General features: G+C 44.6%; 1 protein-coding gene across 2 annotated transcripts in view; it reads left to right on the forward strand.

The window, feature by feature from the left end:
* MAD1L1 (mitotic arrest deficient 1 like 1) overlaps positions 1-19689 on the forward strand; it is a 346582-nt gene that overhangs the window by 219065 nt on the left and 107828 nt on the right. For both annotated transcript variants that reach the window (XM_063171763.1, XM_063171764.1), the window contains one exon: positions 5853-6060. In XM_063171763.1, coding sequence (XP_063027833.1) covers positions 5853-6060 — 208 coding nt within the window. The remainder of the gene's footprint in view (positions 1-5852; positions 6061-19689) is intronic.

Raw genomic sequence — 19689 nt, forward strand, 5'->3', positions numbered from 1 at the left:
AGCATGGGAAGAAATTCCTTAGCTCAGGAGGCAGCAGTGTTTGGGTGGCTCTCTGAGAGTTGTGTGAGGAGGAAATTGTCCTTTCCTTGAAGAGCTTCCAGCCCCCAGCCTTTTCTCAGCAGGGCCAAGCACAAGCTGTTGTATTGCCAGCCAGCAGTGATTAAGCTCAGCTGTCCATATGCTCCACCAGAATTTATTGTGCTGCTCAGAAATCACAATCTTTTAAGGCTGATAGATACCAAGACTGAAAAAATGAGGTACTTAAGTGCGTGTCAGCCCCATCTATGGATTTTGATGATTTTGCTTGCCAAACTGTTTAACAGAAGGAGCTTGTGAGGATGTGAAGTCAGCTGAAAATCCTTTACAGTGCCTGCTGACATTGTATCCTGACAGTCAGTACCTTTTTTTGGGATGTATGGATTTCTTTAATTTCATTAGTGATGTTAGATGAACATATTCACACTAGTGGAGACTATTCCCTTTGCTAGCAGCTCTACCTTCTGATCAGAAATACCTGCAGCAGATGAAGAGACCTTAAATGGAGTTGTTAAGCACTGAATGTTTCATCAAATGTAAAATGGTCCACATGGTTTTAAGTACTTTATTCTTACCTGTGTGCCTGTGAAAGCGAGTGGAGTAGAGAGAAAAGCTTTTATAGCTCCTGGAGAAAGACATCTCTGAATTGGGACTGTGCAGTTTTCAAACAACCAGGAGGAGAGATGCCAAAATAAGTTCATCCCTTTTCAAGGTGCTGTCACTGGCAGCTTTCATTGTTCCTCTAAACAACTCCTCTTCTAAAGGAAAAGTTTCTGTTTTTCAGAGATTAAAGCAGTCCTGTCTTCATTCATTGCCTTGGCACTTGACTGATTCTTCCCTAATGGGCAGATTGCTTAGGAAGTTTTTGAGCTGTAATTTCAACACGTAGACCAACATGCTGACTGTTTGGTGATAATATAGTTTTTAAAAATGACACATAGCATCAGCACAATTATCTCCCTGGGGTGTTTTTTTTTTCAAGCTGGAAGATGGAAGTGAGAGGGGAGGCAGCAGCATCTGACTTGAGCTTGTACCTCAGTTCTAGATGACAAATTGGCCCTGTTGCAAATTCTTTTTTCCATCGTCTTTTGTCAGAAAGTTTATTGATAGCCAGAGTCTTACTAAATAGTTCTGCCAGAGTGTGTTTGGAACATACTGCACTAAGCCAATATTTGAGTGTGGCATCTGCAGTGTTCGTCTCACACAGCGACTCCACAGTTGGGACAGCAGCAATGGAGTGGTCCATGAGAAAGTTTCTCATGTGGAAACCCTGGGGCAGATGTCTGGATAACACACCAAAACAGCATCATTTCACAAATTGTGGAGCATATTGACAAGTGAAATCAAAAAATCATCTCTATAAAATGTCCAGTGCCCTTCTGAGAGCTAAAAAACCAAGGTTTTGCTGCCTTAAACACCAAATCAGCTAGTTAACATGTTGCTTTCCAGGAATGAGTAATTCACTTTAAGTGCCAACCAGGTTTGGTTGCAATCAATCAAGGTATTTATTGCTTCCCCCTAAATTGAAGCTCTCTGTACATTTTTCTGACAAATCTGAATTACTTGTTCAATGTTATTTCTGAAAAGAAGAATCAATGAATGCCAGCAGTTCTCTCTAGTCCAAGTAATTTACTCTTCAGAATCTCTGCAATTTCTGGTTTTTAAGGTAAAATTTCTGGTATTTTAAGGTTTTTAAGGTATTGGAAAACAGGGGTAAAGAGAGGATTCTGCTGAGAAACTGGCAGTAATGTGTTATCTTTGCTCTCTGAGACTGGCTATGATGTGCTGATGAGCAAAACAAGCTACCAAGTTACTGCTGAATGAGCCAGGGATGGGATGGCTTTCCAGCAGAGCTCTGTAGGTCACACACGGATTGCATTGCCCAAATTTCCATCTGAAGGCACCATGAGCTTAAGTGGATCTGGTCAAACCTCACATTCAGGCCAAGTTTCCAAACCTGCAGCACGATTTTCACACTTCTTGGAGAAACCAGGGATACATTACCATTTGTTACAAGATGCTTTTAAACTCTGCTAAGCAATACCTCCTTGCATGTGTTGGTTCAGCACAGAAGCAGCATCTGGAGCTGTGCCTGGGCAGCTGTTTGGGGAGTCCCAGCTCCTGTTCAAGGAACGTGGCTGTCTCTTCTGTGCCTGCCTTTCAAATGCCACTGTTTGGTCTTCCTCTTCAGTCACCCAAGATTAGAAATTATTTTCTAAATGGGAAAATCTGTTTTAGGTCTTCTCTCCCAGTGCCTGAAACAATTCTCCAGGCTTCTGCTGCACAAATGAAAGGATAAAATTATGATCAGTAAGACTAATTTATTGTAGGTGGAAGTGCAGTTGACGGAGAAAAACAGCAATTTGCATTTTCCAGAACGAAAGGGATTCCAGGAGGATGTTGTTTGCTTTCTTCGATCCCTGCTTTCCTACCAGCATTAGGGTTTCATGTCCATCAAATGCTAGTGAGATTTTAATGCTACTTTGCTGTCTCTTATATTTAGCAGTTTCCAGCTGTGGGTCTTCATAGAGCCAGTCCTAAACCACTCTTTTTCACGACCCAAAGTCACCCTCGACCTTCAGAAATTTGGGAAAAACACTTCAAATGTCCCAAGCTGTGATAGTGTTCTGACTTTCTATATTACCTACACATGAGACCCATCCCTTTCATCAGACACTGCACCATTTCCATGGAAAGCTTCCTGCATTTATTTGAAACCCCAGAGATTGCCAGTAAATTTCCTGGAAGCTGCTGTGAGGTGGCAGCATGGTCTGGTGGTGAGGAGGAGCAGCTCTGAGAATGTGTTTTCTTTTCTGCCTTGCTGCTGAGGAACCTGGAACCAGAGGCTGCATCTTTCCATACCTGCACTCCCCTCACATATTGCACCTTCAGGATTTGTTGTTTGCTTTTTGGGCTTTTGGTTTTCTGTGGGGTTTGTACAGGACCTGGCATGCTGGGATCCCTGTCTCACTTGGTTTCTTTTAGGCATTGCTGTAATATAAACCAGCTGCACTAATATTTTAGCTGTAGGGAGAAATGTACTGGTTTGATGTGTGCTGTGTAGAAGAAAGAGAAAGCTACTGCCCCTAGCCCAAAAATGTGAGTAGCATAGCAAATATGTTAGTGATCTCCCAGAAATGTTAAATGAGATGGATTCTGCCACTGCCTTCGTTGCACTGTGGGCTTTAAAGAGATTCTCTTGTCTCAGTGAAGCTTCAGACTGATGTGCTGAGGAGAGCTGGTGAACCCTGAAAATAAGGCTGAGTCCTGGTGATGAGTTTTACAGCAAGATTTTTCAAGGGGGGCACGTTATGAAAGGAGAGGATAAATGGTCTGAAAGATCTGTAAGAGCCAAAGCACTGCAGCTTCATGGCAGGGCTTTGTAGAAAGGCCAGATAGATGATGGAAAAGGGTAAATAACCTGCAGAATAAAAAGATTGGTGCAGTGTGGGTTACAGCAGCCCTAGCAGGGAGGGAGCAGCAGTCTCCAGGTGTGCAGGGCTTTCCTCACACAGGGATCCTGCTGCTGTGGATCCCTGCACTGCAGCTGGAATGGTGCTGGCAGCCAGGATGAGGGGCTGGGAGCTCTGCCTGACCTTGGCAGAGGGGACAGGGCCAGAGCCCTTCCCAGCTGGTCAGAAGCACCAGCAGCTGCCCAAGGAAAGCTGGGATCCACAGCTGACCCTGGAGCATCCTCCTAGCCAGAGTAAGCCCTGTTGCAAACTTTGGAGTTAAATCTCTTCCCTTGATAGACAAATACGAGAGTGAGGAGTGCCCTGACCTGTCTGGAGGAGTCCTGGAGTGCAAATAGCAGGAGAAGGTAACGAGCTGGCCAAAGCAGGTTTGTAAATGCCAGTCTGTGCTGGGGAAAATATATCTAATGAGCTGGTGTTGCAGCTGTCTTCCTTCTCCCTCTGTTTGATATCTCCAACATGCTGCTTGTGTCCTTCAGGTCTCACCTGAATTTCTTTTGATCAAGGCTGATGGTGGGATAATTTCTTATTTTGGCCTGAACTGCTTGATTGGCAATTAAGGGAGATTTGTCTCAGCCTGGCTGTGGAAATGGGGTCACAGAGCCCTGTTGCTGTGGGGCTGCAGGGCAGTGCTGCCCTCCCAGGTGTTCCTGAGGTCACTCAGGTGAGGCTGGACAGTAGGAGAACGTGCATCCCCTGCTCAGAGTGTGGTTGGGAGACCACATAGTCCTGACTGTGGGGTCTGCAAACACCAGGGAAGGGGACCTGAGGTTTCTGTACCTGACTCTTCCCAGCTCCCTGGAGGGAGCTCTTGGACCAGGGCAGATCTCTGGGAGTTTCTCCCACCTCTTCATGGCCTGGGACACACACATGTGGTCTCCTTTCTCTGTAACTTGCACTTTTTCTGTGGAACAGTGACTCTCTCCTAGCCAGATGCACAGCTGTGGTCAAACTGGTTTCTCAGAGCAGTTATGAGGAACCACCACATCCCTCTTTTTTTTATCTCTGGGAAGAAAATCCCAGAAGAGCATCTTTGACCACAATGGTAGAAGCTGTTATTCTATGAAAGCTCACAGATTTATCCATGCTCTCCAGCACTCTGCCAGCAACCAGAGGTGCTGGAAGATTCTCACATGTCCTGCCCTGACATGGCCCAGTCATGGAGCTGCTGTCCTTGAATTTGTCAAACCCATTTTTGATGCTGTTGTGTGTCTGTTGCCAGGCTCTGGAGCAGTGAGTTTCAGCAGTTCAGTGCCTGATGAAGAGCTTCACACTATGAGAATATAGAGTATTTTCAATAAAGGATATTTGGGAGTGGGATCTTCTGGGGTCTCTTACCAGCAGTGCAGGATGAAGTCACTCAGCCTCTGCTCTGGTTTGCATGGAAAAAAAACCCACATAAAGTTCTATCACGTCTTTAATGGAAATGAAATGATAAAATTGGGATAATACCTACCTCATGCTGCTCTTGAGGGTTAATTAATGTTTACAAAATCACTTTAGGTCCCGAGATTTAATTGAAGGAAAAATATTACCATATAAAATAGCTTTTTATGCAGGCACTGCTATAGGGTTTCAGCTGGGCAGAGTGCCGTGGCAGCCAGCGTTAGCACATGTTTTACTACATTTATGGTTGTGAGGCTTCCTGTAGTTTATATGAAAATTGTCTCTCTGAAATCACAAATGAAACATCAGTGTTTTCCTCTCGCTTTGAAAGAATATTAATTTGCCATCTTAGGGCTTGACTGACTATTTAAGCTGCTGTAAATACAACTCTCCTTTGAGAAAAAAGGAATGGAATAGCTGTTCTCTTGCTTGGGATAAGCTGATACAACTTGCTAATGACTCCACCTTTGGATGCCATGGATGTTGCTGGCTCATATGAGCAATAAATCAGGCTGGCACTGGGTGTCCTGCTGTAGTTTAAGGGTGTGTTTGGGTGTTCATTATAATCTCCTGCTATCAAGAGATTTTAAATACAGCTACAAAACTTCATTTCTGGAGTTAAATCTGTGGAAGTATCAGCCAGGGAATGAGTTCTGTTATAAGTGGGGTGTTCTGGTGGGTTTTTCTGGTTTGGTTATTCTTTGTTGGTTTGTTGTTTCTTTGCCTGTTGTTTCAGGGGTTTTTCAAAGATGGAATAACAAGAGAAGGAGAAACAACACTGGGCTCGGCTGCCTTCAACTGTTGTCATAAAACCTTGTCACTGCATAAATGTCACCTTATTTCTGCTGTAACATTTTTTTACTTCACCCAGCAATACAGACCGGGTGAACTTGCAGGTTGGATCGGTTACTCAATGTGCTTTTGTTTTGTTTTTTTTTTTTTTTTCCTGCCCCCCAGGGCGACTACGACCCCAGCAGAACCAAGATTGTCCATTTCAGCATGAACCCCATGAGCCTGGCCCAGCAGCAGCGCAAGGAGGAGCAGCAGCAGCTGCAGGAGGAGTGCGAGCGGCTGCGGGAGCTGGTGCGGGTGCTCAAGGGAGGCGGCTCCATCTCTGGCACTCTGGAAGGAGTTGGGGCTTTTCAGTCCCCACAAGAAGTTGCAGGTAGGCTGCTGGCTTCTGCTCCCGGGGATGCGTTTATTCATTTGTGTTGCCGGAGTGCAGAAGCAGATGGAGGCATTGCAGACAGTGTGCTTGATGGAGTGGTTGTGTGGGAAATGAAAAAAGCTGGGTTGGTGCAGGAGAAGAGGGGATGTGAGGTGGCAATCCTGTGGCAGTGTGGTAGAGGGTGGGTGGTAAGGCTAAATAGTAATAATTCATATCATTTGCTCATGATGAATGAAATACCAATACAACAGCCTTCATAGGCTGGTGCTGCCGACAGAGTGAAAGGAAATATTTCCTTCCTTTCAGGGCTGGTTTAGCCCTTGAGGTAGTACAGACAGCAGGAAATAACTTTCATAGCTGCAGGGAAGCAAGTGGTTGAAATCTTTTCAGACCTGGCTTAAAACAAATTAATATTGTTTATCAGTGTATATGTGCCCCATTAATCACAGCTACATTCAATACTCCATGAAAGCAGAGTACATCTTTCACTGAGCTAAATACATTTCACAGAATCTGTGGCACTCCAGTACAGTCTGTCTTCCTTTCACATACCTGAGTGAGACTTTTTAGTATACAGCAACCCCAAAAATCAGCACCTCCAGACATGCTCTCAGACTCTGAAAATCAAGGTAAGGATATCAATAAAGCCTAAGCCATCGCCTGTAACACTGTGAGGGACCAGGCAGAACCAAGTTATGCTGAAAAGCCCTGGAGAAGTTGGAGAAGTTACTGCTGTAATTCTCTCATGGCCTCAAAACAATTTGTTAGAGAAGAGAAAAATGAAGGAGAACTGGAGGTCTGTGTGGAGCAAATCTGGTGTGTCCCAGCTGCACCTACATGGTCAATGTCTGGAGGTCAGGATCCTCCCTCAGATGAGTCTGAAAGAGCAGAGCTTTTCCCAAAGGTCACAAGTGCTGGAGGCTTCAGACCCACAAAAGGGCAGAGCCCTGGTTTAAAGAAAATCCACAGAAGAAAACATTTTTCTCTGTTATGAAACAGATATTCTCAGAAAGTAGCTTGTTTGTGTTCCCATTGCTCAAACAATGGCACTTTATTACTGCTGAGATTGTGTTTGTTCCAGCATCTCATACTGGATTATGGTACGATATAGCCTTAAAAATAGGATGGTGAGAAGTGCAGATGGGGTGGTTTATAAAGTGAAGAGCTCACTGCATGTTACAAGTAAGTGACAGTTCTGTCACTCCTGTTAGTGGCTGCTCTAACAGATGCATAAGCATGAAACACTTGGCAAACATTTTAGAAAAAACTATTGTCTGTAGGAGCTTCCAGTCTCAGACCCCCAGTGGGCAGTTCCTGGGGCTAGCTCTTGCATTGCAATTTGAGATGCAGTGTGTTTTAGGTGTTTAAATTGCAGCAGATGCAGCTGCCCAGTGCCCTTGTCTGTCCTTATGCCCTCAGTGCCAGGCACATCTGATGCTGCAGTGCCCAGGGAGGGCAGGGGCAGGGAGGCTGCAGAGGTGGGGTCAGCCCCTGCCTCTGTCACTGATGGATGAACCTCTGGGGTGTCATCTGCAGCAATTAGACCATCTCTTCTGGGGGAATGTGCTCCTCACGTGTGCCTCCTGTCATGTGTTAGAATTATTATTCTGCTGCCTTTCTCTGTGCAGCTGCTTTTAGCTGTTTGTGAGGTGCCTCTGTGCTGGGATGTTACCAGATTTGGCGTTAGCTCAGAAGGGATGCATTTTTAAAGCTGTTTTCTCTTCTGCCTTTGATTCCAACAGGAAAACAAACAGCTCGCTGGGTTTCAGGGTATTTCCAGCCTCATGTATGTCATGTGTTTTTTTTTCCTTTTACCCCAGTCCCAAGCTACTTCATTCTGACTTCTGGTAACCAGCTCAGATGGAAGAGAGCAGCAGGTTCAGAACTTAGAAGGGTGGGAAGTACTTCAGTGTCATTTACCAAAGTCACAGGAGGGCCCTTTGGATTCTCAGAGTGCCTATAAGTGCATCTGGAAGTGATTCTTGTAAACAAAATGGGAAAAAGCTGTTGAAGGCTGGAGCAGCCCTGTGGATGACTCTCTTTGAGGACAGGGTGAAGGTATAGGAAGCCAGGTTATGTGATAAGATCTTGGGCATTTTTTCTTGTGGCTCATGTGCTTGTGTGCATCACTGTCATGCTCAGGGCACATTCCCATAAATGCACCTAAACTCTCATTTCTGCTGTGGGAGCATTCAGCAGCATAGTCAGATGCAAATGTTGGGATGTGAAGAGATGCTGAGGGTGTCACAGTGCTGACCACAAGGTTACTGGGTTATTCTGAGCTGGCTTCAAATTAGCAAGGTGAATGCCAGATTTGGGCTCCTTGCTGGAGCAGGGAGAGCTTCCAGTGGGCTTGGGGCAGCTGATCAAGTGTGCTGTGCAAGCTGCATCCATTTCTGCACTGACTCCATCCTGCACCCACAGTGTGGATACAGCAGCTGTTCAGCAGTGGCTCAACAACATGGATCCTTGTGGCCAGAAAATCACACTGTCTCCTTCTGGATAAGACATGGAAGATCCAGCTTTTGCTGTTTTCTTACCTCTGCCCACAGCAACAGCTGCCACATGCCTTCTGCTTCAGTGTATTTTCAAGGTGTGAAGTGGGGAGCCTGTGGCAGAAACTCCCTCTGCTTTGTTTGTCACTGTCCAATTGGCTGCCCCAGGGAGGGAGGTTTGTTGCGCATGATAAGGGAGCGGATTTCTGTGAGCTTTGTGAAGCTGTTTCTGTACAAAAATAACAAGAATTGGAGTTTTTCTTGCACCCCTCTCTGTCAGCTGTAGTCCCCATCTGTTTATCTTGCTCGTTCGTGTGGTACACACAGGAGGCAAATTCACTTCTCTGAGCTTTTCAGGTGGGAGGTCCCTGGTGTCAGAGCAGAATGAGGTGAAGAGAGAGCAAGGACAGAGTAGGAAGAGTGTGGATAAAAGCTGGGAGGACAACAGAGGTCATATGTAAGTTTGCATTTTGCCTTTAGACAGATAGAGGTAAATGCAAGATTTTATTGTCCTGTTTTGCCATATAACCTGACTGGCTGCTTGGCAAGGTGAGGGATTTGGGCGGCCTCCAGCCAGCCAGGTCTGATGCATCCAGCAAGCTTATGTGGTATGCAACAGCTATGCTTATGGTTCACAGAATTATAATTATACCAAGCAAAAAAAGGCATTAAGGACAATGATGTTGATGGTTTTGATAATAATGTGTTGGCCATTGTTAAATCCCTTCATTGGACTGGAGTGCAGCACATTTCTTCTGATTGTATTTCCGACTCCTGCGTAGGTAATAAGAAAATTATTACTGTGGACGTTAAAGCTCATTAAATGTGACTCTATTAAAAATCAAGGTTATGCTGGACTTTAAATCTCTTTGAGCATAACTGCTGGAGGCTGCAGCACAGCCTGGCACCTTGCCACGTGGTTCAGTGGCCCTTTCCTCTCATTTATGCCACAATAGTCACTGTTCAGATGAGGACCTAAGGGAGAGCTATAACAACATCCTGTCCCTTTCCAAAATACAGATTGGCAGTGCAGGGTGTTGGGGGGCTCCTGTGGGTGCTGTGCTCGGGGTGTGGGCTGGAGCTGTGTCAGTGTAGTGCTGCTCTGCTGGGCTGTGTAAGAGCAGGGAGCACCAAGGTCAGACAGCCATCTGGGGAGAGGCTCCAAGTCCTCCTGCCTCAGAAGCAGGGATGCAGATTGTGACAGCTTTGGAAAGGTGGCACAGGGCATTGCTGCACAGATCTGAAATCTGTTCCAGTTCTGCATTTCCCTTTCCCATGCTCTTCACACCTTCCCTCTACGGCCCCTTCTGTATTTCAGTCTGCATCTTCTACTTTTTTTTCTTCCATCTCATAGCTTTTCCTATTTTTTTCCCCATTTCTCTCCAGGCCATTTCTGTTTAGATATTTTGGTTTTTTTGCTCTGTGGGGTCCTGGTAGACCTCTTGGAGATGGATTTGGGTCTTAGTTGCAAGCAAGTATGTAGGTGGCAGCTAATAGAGAGCTGGAGAAGTAATGACTTGTAACAAAGCATGGGTAGAAATGAGAGAGAATGGTTCAGGTGCTCCTTAGCTCTGTTTGTGTTTTTATCTTAAAGGTAATGTATCTGGAGGTAGGAATGAATGATCCATGGAAGCTGGTTCCTGACTAAAAGAATGCAGTAATGTGAATTTTCCATGAGGTCTCATGATTTATTGCTGTCCCATAGCTGCACCAGAGTGTTCCTTTCTTCATGCAGCTTCTCCCTGTGAGAAAGAGGAAAAGTGCTTTTAATATTCTTTCTGGTGAGAGAGAGGCTGGCACCCCTACCAGGAAGGAAGATGGGGAAATCAACTCTGATTTCAACCATCGGTGGAGAACTTTGGAACTATTTTCCTAAGCATAATCATATCAAAAAGAAAAGCTGTTCATCCATCTCAATGGTTTCAGTGTCCTTTTCCCCTTGATAGGGAAAAAGTGGGAAAAGGGTGAAATCTCACTCTGAGGCAGGTGTTTGGCCCTAACACAGATGATAGACCTGGCATTCAGCAGGGGCTGTCCCCAGCATCACAGCCATGCCAGGGCCTTGTAAAATCTATTTAATTGGATTTAAATTGGGTAATGAATTAATATTAAAATAATCTAATCTTGTTGAAGTGACAAGCCAGAGATGGTAAAATTTGTCACTGTCCCACTGTGCTTGTGCTTCTGGTGAATGTGTTTCTGAGTACAGAAGGTGACAAAAAAGGAGCAGATGGAATTTAGAAGTTGCTGTTCTCCATCCACAGTTGTCTGAGCTGTTGGTGCTTGGAAGCCTTGGTGCTTCCTGCCATCTGTGTAGGGAATCCACACACGATGGGGGCTGCACCTGTGAGTGAGAACCAAGTCCAGCTGATGGAGGATCCTGCCCTGCCCTCAGCTGCTGCTGGCTGCACATGTGGCAGAGCAGCCTCCATTCCTCACTTTGTGCCAGTGCTCTCAGCATCCCTCTGGTCAGATGGGCTCGGGCCAGGTGAGTGCACAGAGGGCAGCTCTCCTCCAGTCTCATGCTGAAGCACAGAAAGGATTCATTAGGTGACCCCTCTGTCACTTATCTTTAACCTGCCAGTTCCCCTTCACTCTTACTGGAGGAATTGCCTTTGTTCTAAAGAGACACAAAGGTCCAGGGCATTTGCTGCCTTCAGATGTTAAGGGACTTGTGTTAAAAGCAGGATGTTAGCCTTTGTGCCCTGCCTGTATCTCAGTAAATTGCTTTCTGCATATCCCAATTTCATCTGAAGTTAATAAAGAGCTTGACTTTGCCTCTGGTGCTTTGCTGTGCACTGATGAAGGTCTGTCCTCTTTCACTCCAGAGATGGCCACATATCCTTGATGGGGGAGGAAATCATCCCCTACTGCTACCTGCATCTGAGATGCTGCATAGCATCAGTGTGCAAACCACAAATGGCATGGACAGCAGCACAAGGATGAGTTATTAGCAGCAGTCCTGACCCACTGGGAGCTGCCTGCCCTCCTGTGCTGACTCCACAGCCTCTGTGGGGCAATCCCTCCAGCTCCCAGCTAATTCTCACTATTACTGTTTTTATGGTGCTACTTTCTCTTCTGCAAGACATTTAGACCAGTCTGGGACCTGAATTGTATATTAAGGCTGGGAATAAGCTGATAGTTTAAATAGAGCTTACTTTGATTCCCTTCATTATTGTCCATATCCCTTTGTCTCAGCCCAGCACTAGAGATAGCCAGGTGGTGCTGCTAAATATACCTGTTTTCATAAATAACTCTAGCTGAGTTTGATCTCCTGTACTTCATATTGACAGGGTTACAGTGGTCAGGGGAGAGTCCCTAAATGGTGTCAATGGATTTGGGCAGTGCAGCTGTAAGGGGAAAATACCTTGAAGCTTTTGTGTGTTCTGATTCAGCAACAGTGCCTTTGATGGTGAATGTTCTGCACTACTGAAGTCACTGCAGGCACCTATAAAGGTCCTGGCTTGGATGAAAGTCCAGTATCTCAAAAGGGCTGGAAGAATTTGAATTTGAATTTGTTTTCTGATCTTAAAAGAAAATTGCTTTAATCTTATATAGTATTCATCATGCAGAAAGATTCCCAAGGTTGTTTTTTTTGGAGATAACACAGATACGAAGTCATGCAGCACCGAGGATATTGCAAACAGTGTGCCCTGCCCGTGGCAAGATGCCATGAGTCTGTTGAACGAGCAGAGGCTTGCCCTGAGCTCAGTGTAATCTGTGTGCTGCGAGAGGGCCAAAGGTTGCTGACCCAACAAACCCCCAAGGATGCCCGAAGCCGGCAGCTTCCTGTGAAACTGGGATGGGAGGTGCCACTGAGGCATTGTTAGAACTTTCAGGCTCTGTCTGCTGTCCAGGGAGCCAGAGGTTTGTAATAAATTCTGTAAAGTAGTTCTGTTGTAGCTGGTGAATGTGTAAAACTTGGTGTCAGTCAGAGGTTACTATCCAGACTATACTTAGCCTTCACAAAGAGCAAAAAAAGCTGCAGGATTTCTTTCTGCCCTCCTTTTCTACCAATTTCACATCTAAAGTTCTTGGAGAACTAAATATTTCTATTTTTCTAAGAGAGCGCCTGTGAATCCACATAATACTTCCACACAGCTCCAGCAAGTCCTACAAGGGTTTTTTTTAAAGCATCTTCTGCCCTCTTCCTAGGCACTGTGTAGAAGTGGATTGCAAAATAATTAGTAGAAGTAGAAGCTTTGTTCCATAAAAAACTCCCATTTTTGCAAAGAAAAAATAGTAAAATAAGTTGTGAGAGAGAAGGAAATGGAAAAGAAAATAAAAATGTATATGTGATGAGGAGCACCAAATTTAAACACAACTGCAGCAACATCTGCAATGGTTTCTGTAGCAATATGAGGAAGGAGGCTCCCAAGGGAAGATTCTCTGGGCTTATTGATCCTGACTTGAGTCTGGGTGTAATGGAAATAGTAGCACTGCAAGAAAATACAGCTGAGGAGAAAGCTGCTGGTTTCCTGGGCAAATGCATTTTCCCTACTGAGTCATGACACCGTAAAGGTGTGGTGTTACATCTGGGGAAGAAGAGGCTGCTGTGCTGAGGGAGGTGGGAAGGTTAGAGGTAGCTGAAACCATTACAGATGGGCATAGAGCAAGGTTAGAGGTGACTTCAGGGAGCAGATAAACCAAGAGAAAATGTGTAGAGAAACATGGGCTGACAAGGAGTATTCTGTCTCCTTCTGTATATGGCTGTGAAGGAAAAACTGGTAATTGAAACAGTATTGTTGAGCCTGGTTACTTGGGATTCCAGTTCCCAGTCCATTAGTAGCTGAGTGAAATACAAAGTGAGTATGTGGAAGAGTTGCTCTCACTACCAGAAGTAACCCCCAGAAGTAGCTGTGCTCCTCCTTTTACTCAGGGGATGTTCAGAGCCTTTGCAAGGAGAAAAGTCAATGAGCTGCTGAAGGATCCCAAACTCTTCTCTGTGTGTTTTAAATCCTTCCCACCCCCACAATCCTTGTAAAACACCAAATTTGTACTGTAAAGAAACTGCCACATGAAAGGTAACACCCTTTGTGGCCACAGTCCTTCTCCATCCCTCAGGTTCTTCAATGTCCCTCTGTGCTGATGGTTTCTTCATCAACCAGAGACAGGCCAGCAGCCTGTTGAGCTTTGTGGCTGGTAAATTTTGGCATTTCTGTTTTGGGATATTTGAGTTGATCTCTCATTTCTTGGTTGTGGCCTCCTTGGTGGCTGGGATGCTCCAGCCCTGAAGGGGAGGAAACGCAGCATTATCTGCAGCTGCCCTTTGGCTCCTGCGGGGCGGTGCCGGGAGCTGCCTCTGACAGCACTTGGCATCATGGAGCAGCTTTTGATTAGTCCTGATGTGCCACAAGGCCTCTGGATGTACACAATTGAAAATGCTCTTTCATTCATCAGCAGGATTGAGAAGAAAGGCTTGTGCTGATGTCTCAAATTCGGGCCGACACGATTTCCCTGACATCAGAAAATCCAGCCTGCCAGCGTGGCGGGGCGCTCCGGCAGCAGAGAGCCTCAGATCTCTGCTCTGCATCTTGTCAGTGCATTGTTTCTCCTGGAAATTAAAGCCTGATGCCTCTGTGAGCCAGTAGAGTGGTAGAAATCCAGTGGAGGAACTTTGCAAGGGGTGTCAAGGACACTGGGAAGTCTTAAAAAGCCTTGTGCTGGCAAGGTGAATGTCCCTTTGGTTGGAGTTGTTTATTGGATTCAGGATAGATTACAGCAATGTGAAAATACTGAACCTATTTACACTTTCCCACTCCATACTGTCCAAGATGGCTTTCCTCTTGTGATCAGCTCATAATAAGAAAAAAAAAAGACTGAGTTTGCTGCTTTTCTCTGGAGTCCTTGTATCAATTTACAGGTGGCCACGAGCTGACATCTGACTGTCTCCACAGGATAAATCAGGGCTCCTTAACACTGACTCCTAGATGAGGTGGGGTGAATGTGTGGAGACTGAGAAATAAAGTTTGTCTCCTCGTACCACATATTAAAGGGACAAAATGCAACTAAAATTTGGAAGCCAAAGGATATCTTTTGGCATGGGCTGTTTTTCTGCTTCATTTCCCTGACTGTGGGAAGCTGGTTTTTTCTGAGAAATACTGTTGTGCCGTTGAATTTCCAGTTTTTCTTTTCACTTAGGCTGATTATTTAGGAGCTGTAAATGAAGTAAAATAAGGTTCAGTATTTTAGAGCGGCGGCTGTATTTAAGAAGTTTGTATTTGATGAGTAAGTTGATGACATTGCATTATGTGAATTTGATGTGCAAAGTTGTCACTAGAGTGTAAACATAGTGACAGCAGGACCAGCAATTCCCAGCCTAATCAAGTAAGCAGAGTCAGACATTCTTTGAGCTATAGCGTAATAGAGACTGATTTACATATTAAAATGAGAGAAGCTACACAGATCCAACAATTAAGTTGATATTTTAATTGCCTAAAAGTCAGGAAATTCAAAGTTATGTTGCCTGCATCAGTTAATTTGTCACCCACATCTATTTGTGGTATTTCCAATGACTTTATTTGGTACAAAACTAATGTGGATTTAAATGCATTAAATGTTAGCTGTGGATGAAAGGAGAGCTTTGGATTTGCTGCTTTAGAAAGCAGACTAAGAGAATTGAGGATTCAGTTCTTGGTCTGTTTAAAAGTAGTACAAACAAATTTCAGGTAATTTCTTTCTTAATATTCTGGTAGACACGTTGGGAGGGAGGGAAAGGGAGCTATATTCAAATGCAATGAAAAAAAATTCTCATTGATCTCAATAGACCTTGAATTGTATCCTTAACTTCTTGTTTTCTTTGTAAGGAATAAGCTTTATTTAATTGCAAATTCACACAAATGCACTAGTAGCACTAAGAATTACATCAATATATGGATTCTGTCCTTGATGTTTATGCTGGTTTCACAGGGCTGATCTTGCATTCAGATAAGCTCTCAGTATACAGCTCCCTTATCTCCCCATGCTGATGTTCTGATATATGAATGCTTGTTCCCTGTGCTCACAAAAAGCCATTCACATGCCGAGTCTGACGATTTTTTTATAATCCTTCTTTGAATTAGACTACAAAAAGAATGTGTTTGAAAAGGTTAACTAATGGATACATTTTTCTCCCTGATGAGGAAAAGAAAAATGGTGAAGTGCTGAAAAATGGTCAAGCAGAGTTTTGATCACGCTTTTCTAATCAAATACATTCTAGGTAGTGAACAAGTAGGAGAAATGTTAATCCATAGTGGATTTATTTGGAATGGAGAAGATCTGTTTGGAAAGCAATCAGCATACAAAAGCAGACACTTGTAATTACTTTGCTGTCTTAATCATGGCACTAACATCAGTACCATGATGTGGTCGAGTTGTGATATCCTTTAGAATGTGGTGCTGACATAAGGATGTCAGAAGGAGGGGAGAAAAGCCTGTCTTAGCATCTTCACCCCTATCCACCTGGCTTGCTAACATCCCTGTGTTAGGTCAGTAAGTAATGCAGTGCTCTCTGTGCTGCTGGCTGTGTTCTGGGCACCTCGTGCTGCTGGTGCTGTTTCATGCCAGGGAGGCAAAGGCATTGTTAAATCATAGCAAGTCCTAAAATGCAGGAAACTCTCATCTGCCCATCAGGGATTTCTGAACAGCCCATTCTTTACAGTAAAGCTACTAGGTATGCTTTGTGTGTCACAGCACTGATGCATCTTCCCTTGCTATTGCAGTGTTTCCATGTTTTCTCCATTTCAGTGCCAGCTTTTCTGGCATCTCCACTTAAAGTGGAGCAGGTCAATCCAGCTTCCATTAGGGAACAGCATATTCATTCTTACATACAACCAGTTCCAGCTCAATGGATGAAAATCAAACAGATGAAAAGCTGGAGATGAGATTAGATTCACAAATTGCCTTTTCTTTCTCTGGGTCACTGAGTGTGTTTTTGTCTCTGTTGAATAGCAGAATCTCAATGGGTCCTGTTGGAGGGCTGTGGCATGGTGGGTTGTTGGGCGGGTATGCAGTGTTGTAAAGTTACCTTCTGCCATGATTATGGATGTGCAGCAAAAGTGCCTAAATTAGATAGATCAGAGGGTTCTGTAAGGAAGAGCCAGAGGCAGCAGCAGCAGCAGCACCTTCGCTGGAGATGGGGATGTGTCATCAGAAATCTCTCCGCTGGTGGCATCAAAGCGCCCGTGCAGATCTGAGGGATTCAGCAAAGGCTTTCTGAATAGGCTGGTAATGACGATGGTGTGTGATTCCCCTTTTAGACTGCCATGCTGCCTTCCCTGAAGTGAGGCAGGATTCGGGCAAGGGGAGGTTTCTGTCTCGTTTTAGCAAAGCAATAAAAATAAATCCCGCGTTGAGCCGGTGATGTTAGAGCCGGTCGCAGATGTGGGCTAAAGGCATCTCCATCATCAGCCACCATGAGGAGAACTCCAGGTCAGGTTGTTTCCACAATGAGTCCCTTCCTTCCTACGTGGGCAGGATGCTGATGCCTTTGCAAGCTCCCTGCAGAACGTGTTTGTACTCCCATGGTGCTGCAAGGAGTAGCAGAGATTACTCTTTGCTCCCCTTCCAAAGCACTTCATTCTACTACAGGATCCTTCACACTTTACAATTAAAAGTCCCAGGAAAGAGGAGGGGAGCATTACTTTGTGCTTTTATTCCAGAGTCCCTAGGAAGTTTTTGGTGAAGAGAGAAATTTTGAGCAGAATGTTCCCACATGTGCAAAGGCTTCATCTGCAAGGTGATGTCCTAAGCCAAATGGAGAGGCTGCTTGCAGCACTTGGGAACAGATTTAAAGCTAATGGCATCTTAGTTACGCCTCAGGTAGCTCAGAGTCCTCAGCTGCTAACCCCGACAGAAATAAATACGGATAAAAATTAGAACCAGGCATATCACACCTCCTGCAGCATGTTAAACACTGCTGTTCTCCTCTGTCAAAGCTGGAGTGAGCCAGGCTCTTCCATACAACCAGGGCAAATAAGCAATTAGCAAGAGGTACAGAAATAGTGTTTAGGAAGGTATAAAGTTGCTCTGAGAGCTATTAAACACCTCTCCTTGTTTTGCTCATTGTTTAGAGAGGCAATGTTTGACACTTAACAAAAGCTGACTAATGCTTTGGGGTTTTTTTCCTTTTAATGATCAGAATTCAGGGGAGGGCTGACTGTGACAGGCAGGAGAAAGAGCTGCCATCCAAGTGAAGCTCTTTTTAATTAGAAAGCCCCTTGGATTATTTAGTTTGCAGTGTGATTTGAGTGCTGGCTGGTTTGAATGTGTCAGTGGTACTGACCAGCAGGATGCAGTCCTGTTCTGCAGGTTCTGGTTTGCTCTTCAGGCATCAAGAAGGGAAGCTGCTCCAACAAGGAGAGTCTGTGATGAGGGAAATTATAACCAAAGCCAGCCCTGCTCACAACTTCACCATCTGCTGGGAAAGCTCTCCCTTGCATGCCAGCACTGGTGGGAGCATGCATAATGATGATAATATTTTCCACTTCTGTAGCACCCTCTGTCCAAAGGGCTCTGAGCATGCCAGAGATATTAATTAAGCACTCGTGGGAGGTGGGCAGGAGTCTCCACAGAAGCTTTTTTTTGCTTGCAGAGTCTAAAAAGATTGTGGCACTAATCTTTGGGCAGGAATTCCTTCCATCAGGCAGCTCTGGAAGAACGAAAAGCCTTTCATAGTGTTGTTAGTTTGAATCAAAGCTGTGTTAGGAAAGGAGTCTGGCTGACATTGACCTGCTGGACTGAGTTTATGCTCCTGAGTGGTGTTGTTGGAGGAGCAGCAGAAGCTGGGTCTGCTGTAGCTGGCTCAGAGTTTCTTGTAGCATAAGACTTGGGGTAGGTCTTGTAACTTATGTCCAGTGCTTACATATGGCCTTCTGAGCAAACTGTGCTCTTAAATCAGATGGAAGTCTCAGTGCCATGCTCCACATGTGAAAAATCATGGATTCATGTTCTAGCTTGAGTTGGAAGGACCCTTAAAAGTCATCTAGTCCAACCCTCTGCAATAAGCAGGGGCATCTTCAACTAGGTCAGGTTGCTCAGAGCCCTGTCCAGCCTGACCTCAAATGCTTCCACCCACCACCGCTTTGGGCAGCCTGTGCCAGTGTTCCACCATCCTCATTGTAAAAAACTTCTTCTTTATATCTAGTCTGAACTGACCCTCTTTTAGTTTAAAACCAATTGCAGAAATCCTGCTAAAAGGTCTCTCCATGTCTTTCTTATAAAACACCTTTAGGAACTCAAAGGCAGCAATAAAGTCTTCCTGGAGCTTTATTTTAGATAACACAATCTTTCTTTTTCATAGCCTGTATTTCCACAGTCTTCAGGAAATACATGAATAACACTGAGTGGTCCATCAGGAAGGAAGCATGCATGTGAGAAAAGGAAAAATTTGACCACAAATCTTTAATGCATGATGCCAACAGTCACAGTCCTGGATTTAGAAGTATGTCCCCATGAAGATCCATTTAACATGCTCTTCAGTTGGGTAGAGTTGGCACAATGAAGCTTTTCCTTCCCCTTGAGTGCAAGGCATGAAATGAAATCTCCTGTCAAAGAGCAAAGATACACCTACTAGCCATGATCTATAGGAGGAAAAATGCTGTTGTCAAGTATCCATTATATGGTGTTTAAGTGTATTTGAGGCTATTAAAGACAGTTATCCTCAGAGATTTATATGTAACAGGTTAGAACGGGGGAGGGTGGGGGAACAAACACTTGCTGTGTTTAATTATTGCTGGGTGCTGCATGCACTTTTCTCCATTATTTACTTAATCTTAAATGCCAGATGCTAAAGGGCACCAGCATCAATTAACTGCATAATTAGACTTGCAAAGAAATCATGTAATTTAGTTATAGGCAAATAAAAAACCCAAAAACGCACTGAACAGAAGCTCAGGGCTCTCTCTGCAATCATTTTGAAAGCTCCCTGCATACATTGTTTGCTTTCATTGCTCACTGGAAACTCTTTGGAGCACTCTCTGTGCCTCTTGCCCTGTAGGGAGCCAAATGTCTGATGCAGCATCTCTTGTTCATTCTGAGTGGATTTAGGCACAGCTTGCTTTTTTGCTTTCCAAATTCTTTTAATAGAAGTTTGGATGAAGGATTTATGGGGTGCCTCATCCTGATCCAGAGCAGAACCTGGCCCTCACCCTTT

Source organism: Melospiza melodia, chromosome 18 (genome assembly GCF_035770615.1).
Source record: "Melospiza melodia melodia isolate bMelMel2 chromosome 18, bMelMel2.pri, whole genome shotgun sequence".
Classification (NCBI taxonomy): Eukaryota; Metazoa; Chordata; class Aves; order Passeriformes; family Passerellidae; genus Melospiza; species Melospiza melodia.